The sequence below is a fragment of the Echinops telfairi genome, unplaced genomic scaffold (genome assembly GCF_000313985.2).
Source record: "Echinops telfairi isolate 266 unplaced genomic scaffold, ASM31398v2 ScPeMD7_7422;HRSCAF=8460, whole genome shotgun sequence".
NCBI lineage: Eukaryota > Metazoa > Chordata > Mammalia > Afrosoricida > Tenrecidae > Echinops > Echinops telfairi.
In genome coordinates this window covers 1,023,041-1,031,485 of record NW_022111322.1, presented here as the reverse complement: position 1 = coordinate 1,031,485, position 8,445 = coordinate 1,023,041, and the positions used below count along the sequence as shown (strand labels likewise).

Sequence of the window (8,445 nt, the reverse complement as noted above, 5' to 3'; positions counted from 1 at the left end):
GCTGTGCACATCAATTGCTGGTGTGCTGTGGAGGGGTCTCGGAATGGCGCCTTTTGCCTGCAGGCGAGCTGACTGAGGAGGCCGCTGAGGGTCCTCTCATGAGTGCTTTCCTCTCAGGGCAGAGGAGGAGCCCTGGCACCACACGGCCCTGACTGGTCTGGGTAAATGGGCACCTTACCGGCGCTGGTCAAACTCTGCCTAGCTGTCCTCCGGGGAGAAGTGGGTGTTCCTGGAGGGAGTCTAGGGAATTTGGGGGATGCTGTCCCTCTGAGGGGAGAAGTGGATGTAAGTAAGCTGTGAAGAACCAAGTGGGGGGACGGGCGCGAAGCACCCAAGCCTGAGAAGGTACACAGCGGGGCGTTCACCTGGAGCCCTCTGGACAGGAGTGGGGGAAGCTGGGCTGAGCGTGACCACCTGCCAGGGACATCCTTACCTGGTGGCCTTCTCCCGCCTGGAGAGATAAGGCCCGTGTGTTTGTGCCCTGAAGCTGGCTGCCAGTCAGGATGGCGGACCATCGTTTCATTTCAATAAAACCACCGGCTCTACGCACACAGCCGCATACGCCGTGGACAAGCACTGCACCGGCACAGGGAGTGGAGGCGATGTGCTGACCCTCACCTGGAGCAGGGGCTCTCAATCTTCCTCAGGCTGTCCCCCGTTAATACCGTGCCTCATGTGGTGGTGACCCCCAACCATAAAATTATGTTTGTTGCTCCTTCAGAACTGTCATTTGGCTACTATTATGAATCGGCTGACCCCTGTGAACGGTGCTCACGGTCCAGAAGCAAAGCCTATCTCTGAACCCTGACCGGCTGTGAGCCCGGATGAAATCACAAAAAGACCAAACTCACTGACATCGAGTCTATTCCAACTAACTCACAGTGACCGTCTAGGACAGCGTAGAACTGGCCCTGGGGGTTTCCAGAGCCTCATCTTTCTCCTGTGGAGCAGCTGGGGGTCTCAAACTGCTGACCTTGTGGTTGGCAGCCAATGCGCAACCAGGTCTCCTTTGTGTGCTGAGCTGAAGGCAGGAGACACTCCTGTCCCCAGGAACCCCCGGCGGTGCACATGGTCAATGATGAACTGAGAGCCTGGTGGTTTGAGGCTCCCAGAGCCCCTGTGAAGAAGGCCGGCGATCTACTTTTGCGAACGTGGGGGCCATGGAAACCCGCCTGTGTGGAGAAATTCTACGCCGCCACACTCACTGGGCTGCAAGGAGTGGGGACCAACTGGAGAGTAACCCATTTGGTCTGTTTTTTGAAAGAGCTCCGACCCTCATTCTGGGCCCCATAGTATCACCCATGGGCCTCAGCTTGCGGAGTTTTGGTTGTCACTTCCGATGGTCTCGACAAGCCCAACACCCCACCTCCATACCTCGGGGCTGGCGCACATGCCAAGCCACCAAGAGAAAATACAGGCCCAGGAAACGCTGGGCAAGGCCTCCCGGCAGCACCCTGCAGCACCAGCAGGCTCCAGGGCTCAGAAACCCACTCTGAGAACGGGACAGGACCCCAACGACCACCCATCAGCACCCAATGTGGCTTGCTGGGGAGTGGCGGGGATGAGGTGCTGAAGAGCAGTGGCTTACCCTCAGGGACCGCATCGGCCTTATGATTTTAAAAGCGTGTATGATTCGGACGATAACGCAATGCCATGTGTCCTCAGGGGAGGAGGGTGTTGGATCAAGGCTCCGGCAGTCGCTTTCTACAGTGTTAGTTGGTTCAGGTTCTCCCGAGCTGCGGTGGCACAGCCTCCACCAGCAGCACTGCCCAACCCGAGCAACAGTGTGTGTGTGAGCGTGTGTGCGCGTGTGTGTGGACAGGGGCAGGCACGCCCTACGCACATTGGGCCCTGACCAGAGTGGGCTTCCCCAGCTCTGGTCCCTGCTCCCAAGACCTCTGCGCCGAGTGGGGCAAAAGGAGGCGAGAAGCGAGGAAGGGAGGTCCTTTGCAGGAAAGGCAACCGGCCAAGCTGCTGTGGGAATCCTGTTGAAAACATGAGGCCTTCCACGCGGCAGTCAGGACTCAGGTGCCACATGCATGTTGTGACTCTCTTGCCAACCTGAGGGCTCCTTTATGCTCCAGTTCTGTGCCCTTCCTTTGCTTTCCTACGCGATCCTTATGGCGAGGTGGGTGGCTGGTATGTTGTTAGCTGCTCTCAGGCTCCAGAGCAGGGCCAGACCAGGCTGTTGTGACCCAGAGGATTTGCATTGGCTGACTTTTGGAAGCAGATCCTCAGGTCTGCCTTTCTAGTCTGTCTGAGTCTGGAAGCTCCTCTAACATTTATTCGGCATCATAGCAGCCTGCCGGCCAGACAGACGGCTGCAGGTGGCACACGAGGCACCTAGGCCCAGAATGGAAGCCAGGGTCCCCGTGGAAAGCCAGATTTCCATCACTCAGTCACCCTCCACCACACTCTTAGTGTGGGCCTCCAAGGGCCTGCTTGGAGCTAGAGGGGACCTTGGCAACTTACTCACTGGCAGTTGAAGACTCAGGGCTACAGAAAGGTGCTGATGTGGCTGGGGACACACAGCTAAGCAGGACGAAAAAGCAGTGGTCCTAACACACATGTGCACAGGTCAGCAGCGATTGCGCCAGCCTTTTCAAGAATGAAGAGTTTGTCTTTCTCTACAGAGGCAGGAGCAGTGTGAGATGGTGTGTTATTGTGGTGTCGTTTCTCTCTGTAGCCATGAGGCTGGGACAAGGGCTTTTAGAAGTCCCTTTCTAAGGTCTTACCTAATAAAGTCAGGTTTGGGGGACAATTTAAATAAACCTGCATCTCCCAGGAGGTCTAGAAAGCCACTCCCATGCTTGGGGGCCTTGGAGGAAATGGGGGTGACTGGAAGCAGCCACCCAGGGCAATGTGCCTGCTTTCCCTCTGTGGCAGCTGGGAGAGGGATGGAAAGGCATGCCAACAGCTGACTGGTGACAACCAGCCTTCACCACCAGGGTCTCACTGGTAACAAGTCCCCGGCTTCTTCACACATCTCCTTGGGAAACCACTGAGGCAGGGGCGTTGGAGCCACCGAAGCAGGGGCGGGCAGGAGGGACTGGAGGCAAGTGTGGGTACGGAGCCTGAATCAGTTACGGCCGTGGGGAGAGTGGACCCCGAGGCCACGAGAGACCCAGTGTGCACCACCAACTCTCTGTAGAAAGTCAGCGATTGTAACAGGAGCTGCTAGTAAGCACAGACTTACCTGTGCTTATTTACTCATCTGTGAAGAGTTTCTTTTCTTTTTTTTTGCCACATCAAAGGTTCCATTTCTAGATATGGCTGGCATCTGTCTCTCCCCAATAGGATCAAACTCTGTTTTCAATGTTATAGTGCCTGTTGGTACAGCATGTAACCAGCAAGCAGGGTAAGCATGGGCTTACTTATACTTACTAATCTGTAGTGAACAATTTCCGTGTTTCTCATCACATCATCTGTAGTGAACAGTTGCATGTGTTTTCCGATTGTTCACCTCAGTTCAGCAAGTAAGCACAAGTAAGCCTATGCTTACCTTGCTTGTTAGGTAGGTAACCCACCCCTGGTAATAGCCCTAACAACACAATGAAAGCATCTGGGTTAATTGGGAAGGAAGATGAGGAAATGAAGGATGTTGTGAACACACCTGGGTTCCCCCATCAAATCGTTCTATTCAATCAGCTCTTAATGAGACCAATGAGGGGAGGTGGAGCGGTTCGGTGGCAAGAAATGGGGGCCAGCAGGGCACAGCTCTCTCCAAGAGGCCACCCTGGCAACTGCGTCTGGAGAAACCGCCAAGTGTAGATGACATCTCTTTGGTTCCTGGGGGATCAGCTAATGAATTTACCAAAAGCATTGGCAGTTATGTTAAAGTTAGGGGGAATTAAGAAAGCGAGGCATGGATAGGGTTACTGATCTTCAGGGGAAAGCTAAAAGGATTAAACTGCGAGCTGTTAAACACCCTGGGCAGCGTGAGGAGCCGTGTGCACGGTGACGGCCCGGTAGGAGGCCTGACTGTGTGAGTGGTGTGAAGTGCAGGGATGTGCGCAAATGGGCAGCCGCAGGCCAGAGGATGGCCTTTGTTAAGCGTTTGGACCAGGCCAAAGAGCGGACAGTCTCACACAGGGCACCTGTCAGTTGTGTGCATCTGGGTGGGCTGCCGGAGTGTGCGGCAAAATTCCACAGAGCAGAAAGACTTCCCAACGCGCGGAAAGTCAACAAAGCAATGAACATTCCCAGAGTCAGGCTCGCAGCCCCCAAACGGGATGTTCTCATTCCGTCCTCGGGCCGCCATTGTCCCATTGGACACGTGAGAGCACGGAGGCCCCCCGAGGGTGAAGCACTTTGCCAAAGGAACAGCTGTAAGAAGGACTAGAGGGGGGCTTGCTGGCGTTCTTTCTGGGCCATGCAAGGCTGTTCATAGTGGCTAAAGAAGGAACGGGTCTATGATTTCAAAAACGAAAACAAACCTGAGGGTTTTGATCAAAATGATGGAGGACTCCCCCCCAGTAATGCTCTTGTTTAAATAAGACATTAAAAGACACTTGTTCACACACCTCTGCTAGGAATATCCTATCATTTTTGCTTATTCTAGAAATACCTGCTAACAGCCAACTGTGTGAAGGACATGGGAGCCTGGGGGTGTAGTGGGTTACAGGTTGGGCTGCAAGGTGGTCAGCAGTTTGAAACCACCGGCTGTTCTGCAGGAGAAAGATGAGGCTCTCGACTCCCAAGTATAGACTCTCTACTCCCATGAGGCATTATAGCCTTGGAAGCCCAGAGGGACAGTTCGACTTGGTGCTATCAGGTCGCTGTAAGTTGGCATGGACTCCATATAGTAAGTTTGGTTTGGTGGGTAGGAAAGGGAGCGCTTGTGTAATAGTGGGTACAATTCGACTGTTAACTGCATGGTCTGTGGTTCAAACCCACTAGTTCCTCCATGAGAGAAAGATGAGGCTTACTGTTCCCATCAATATCTCTAGCCTCGAGCATCCTATGGAGGCTTGCTCTGAGTTGGAATTGGCTGTAAAGCAGCAGGTCCTGTGTGTAAGAAAAGACACCCTGGTGGTGTGTGGGTGAGGGGCCGAGGGGGAAAGCGGAGGCTGTTTGCTTCCATAGTGATCTAGTCTCAGAAACCCCAGGGCGCACTTCGACTTTGCCCTGGGGAGTCACAGGTGTCTCGGCAGCAGTGGGTTTGGTTTTGGACTTGGGTGTGTAGGGTCCCGAGAGAAGCTGTTCTTTCGAGAGACAGAAAGAGGGAGGGAAGCCCTGGTTCTAGACGCGAGTGAAGAGACAGCACAGGTCAGGTCTGTGTGCCCAGAACAAAGGCCAGAAATGTGACCAAACATGAGCAGTATTTTCTCTACGTGCTGGCGTTCGGGGTAATGTAAATGTTTCTTCTCGTTGTTCCTGAGCAGTTTATAGATGGTCTACAATAAAGACAGGGTTTTAAATTTTTAAAAAGGGTCTGAAGAAATAAAGTAACACCACAACAAAAGTCTACTGGAATCAAGTCTACTCTGACTCCAGGTGACCCCATGGGCCCCGAGCACAGGTGCCCCAGAGGCTTTCTAAGGCTGGAAGCTCCTCTGAACAGACAGCCTCATTTTTCTCCTTCCGAGCAGCTGGTGGTTTCGAACTACCAAAGTTTTGAGTAACAGCTGAGTGCTTAGCCTGGATACCACCAGGGCTTCCCAGGGTAACTGGGGAGCAGGCACAAAGGAACACTAGGACATTCAAAGTAGGAGCAGTGGCGCAGTGGTTGAGGGTTGGGCTGCTAACTGCAGAATCAGCAGTTCGGAAGCACCAGCCACTCCGTGGGCGAGAGGGGTGGCTTCCTACTCCCGTAAAGAGTTACACTTTTGGAGACCCACAGGGGCAGTTCTATCCTGCCTTCCAGGCTTGCTGTGAGTCAGAGGTGCCTCGATGGCAGGCAGGCTTTTTTTATGGGGAAATCAAGAGAGGGAAGGTCCCTGGAAGGAGTATCAGGGAAGGGGAGTGGTGAACGTGAGGAGCCGCACGTACGGGAAGTGCTAAAGGAGGTGGGTCTGGAGAGGAGGCTGGGGTAGACGTGGCAGGACCCCCTGCAGGACCCCTCCAGCTTTGCATTTGTTCAGGAACCCAGAGCCAGGGCCAGGGGTCCCTGAGAAGGGCAGGCAGCATGTGGTGGGTGGGAGAGGGCTGTTCTGGGAGGGGCAAGGGTAGTGGCCGGGCAGTGTCCCCTGCTCTCTGATCTGCCTGGTTGTCTGTGCGCTGCGGTCTCAGAAAGGCCTTGGAGGCGGCAGAAGGGAAGAACAGGCGACTAGAAGCCAGAGCTGGAAGGCTGCGGCACCGGCAGGGCCAGCGTGTGTCTGCGCCTGCGCCTGGGAGGGGTGACGGATCCGGCAGGGCGAGGCTGGGGCCGGGCTCCAGGGGGGCATGGCGGGTTCCCCAGGCGTCAGATGCACTGTTGCAATAACTCATCACAACGGCCTGCCCTGGGATGCGTTCCCAGGCGCTGTGCTGGGGACCGGAGCCCCAGGACCTGAGAAGACCCGTTGGCTGCAGCCGCCCAGGCAGCCTGAAACCCTGCCTGCCTTCGCCTCCGCGGCCAGAGCCGGAGCACAGCCCAAGGCTCCCAGAGGAGCAGCGGCTTAGCCATTCAAAGGCCACATCGTTCAGGCAGGAGACCTTTTGTTTCTGGGCGAGGGCCCTGCGCCAGCCGGGGGACCGCCTTTCCCATCCCCTTGGCATTGGCAGCGCCCTCCTCCCACCCGGGCTGCCTTTCTTCTAACCTTCAGCTGTGCAGAGCCGAGAGAAGGCGGAAAAGGGGCCTTTTATAACCAAATTATCTCCGAGCATTCGTCTGCCATTATGTTAATGCATGGCGAAGCTCGGCAGATGGTACAAAGTCAATTACGCTGCGTTTTAAAAGGAGAAATTGACCTTTTCGGGACTCGCTTGGATTCCAGCGCAGAGTTTGCAAACCTCGGTGCTGGGCTGGCGTGGAGGCAAAGGCGGGCGGTACTCCGGAAGGGGCAAGGGGCCGTGGGGGATGGTCTGCACCCCTCGGACTGGCTGCCTCTGGAGGGACCCTTTCCTACCTGCACATTTTCTCAAAGAGGCCAGCGTAGCCGTCGCAGTTGGTCTTCTGGGTCCGCAGGATGTCGGTGGGCTTGAAGGCTTGCCGGTCCTTCTGCTGGGCAGCCAGGAGGTCGTACTCTGGAGGGCAGAGGAGGGCCTGTGAGGGGCCAGGCCCGGGCAGGTGGCCCAGGCGGGAGCTGAGGAGGCCGTGATGCTCTGCTCCCTCCGTGGGCTGGCATGGCCTTGCCCCTCCCTTAGAGAAGCCATCGTGGCTGAGTGGAAGCGGGCCCTGCCCTCAGGGAGCCTGGACAAGGCCGCCTTTCTGAACAGGTGCCGCCGACCGCAAGAATGAGACTGGCGCAGAGCAGGCCGCAGGCTCCTCTGGCTTGGGGTGCCCAGCAAGCAAGGTAAGCACGGGTTTCATTGTGCTTACTTACTAGTTTGTAGTGGTCATTTTCACCTTTTAGCAAGCTGTGACAAAGACTCTGCTTCCAGCTATGGCTGGCTCCTCTCTCTCTCCCAACCCCATGGCACCGCCCTATGGAAGCGAAGCCTCTCTTTCAAATGGACCATCCTTTGGAGAAAGCCCAGTAAGCAAGGTAAGTATGGGCTCACTTGTGGCTACTCTGCATCTGTAGTGAATGGTTTCACAGGGGGCCCACATTGCGACCTGTGAAGGAGTCGCAAGGCTGTGGCGAGGCCGTGAGAAGAAAACACTGTGGCCGGTAAAGGGAGAGATGGAGAGATGGAGAGATGGAGAGAGAGAGAGAGAGAGAGAGAGAGAAGGACTCCCCCCCAGTAATGCTCTTGTTTAAATAAGACATTAAAAGACACTTGTTCACACACCTCTGCTAGGAATATCCTATCATTTTTGCTTATTCTAGAAATACCTGCTAACAGCCAACTGTGTGAAGGACATGGGAGCCTGGGGGTGTAGTGGGTTACAGGTTGGGCTGCAAGGTGGTCAGCAGTTTGAAACCACCGGCTGTTCTGCAGGAGAAAGATGAGGCTCTCGACTCCCAAGTATAGACTCTCTACTCCCATGAGGCATTATAGCCTTGGAAGCCCAGAGGGACAGTTCGACTTGGTGCTATCAGGTCGCTGTAAGTTGGCATGGACTCCATATAGTAAGTTTGGTTTGGTGGGTAGGAAAGGGAGCGCTTGTGTAATAGTGGGTACAATTCGACTGTTAACTGCATGGTCTGTGGTTCAAACCCACTAGTTCCTCCATGAGAGAAAGATGAGGCTTACTGTTCCCATCAATATCTCTAGCCTCGAGCATCCTATGGAGGCTTGCTCTGAGTTGGAATTGGCTGTAAAGCAGCAGGTCCTGTGTGTAAGAAAAGACACCCTGGTGGTGTGTGGGTGAGGGGCCGAGGGGGAAAGCGGAGGCTGTTTGCTTCCATAGTGATCTAG

At 55.1% G+C, this 8,445-nt stretch overlaps 1 protein-coding gene across 1 annotated transcript in view; it reads right to left on the bottom strand.

The window, feature by feature from the left end:
* Positions 1-8,445, bottom strand: part of KY (kyphoscoliosis peptidase) — a 58,962-nt gene that overhangs the window by 10,547 nt on the left and 39,970 nt on the right. Inside the window, exon 8 of the mRNA XM_004715993.3 lies at positions 7,050-7,167. Coding sequence (XP_004716050.2) covers positions 7,050-7,167 — 118 coding nt within the window. The remainder of the gene's footprint in view (positions 1-7,049; positions 7,168-8,445) is intronic.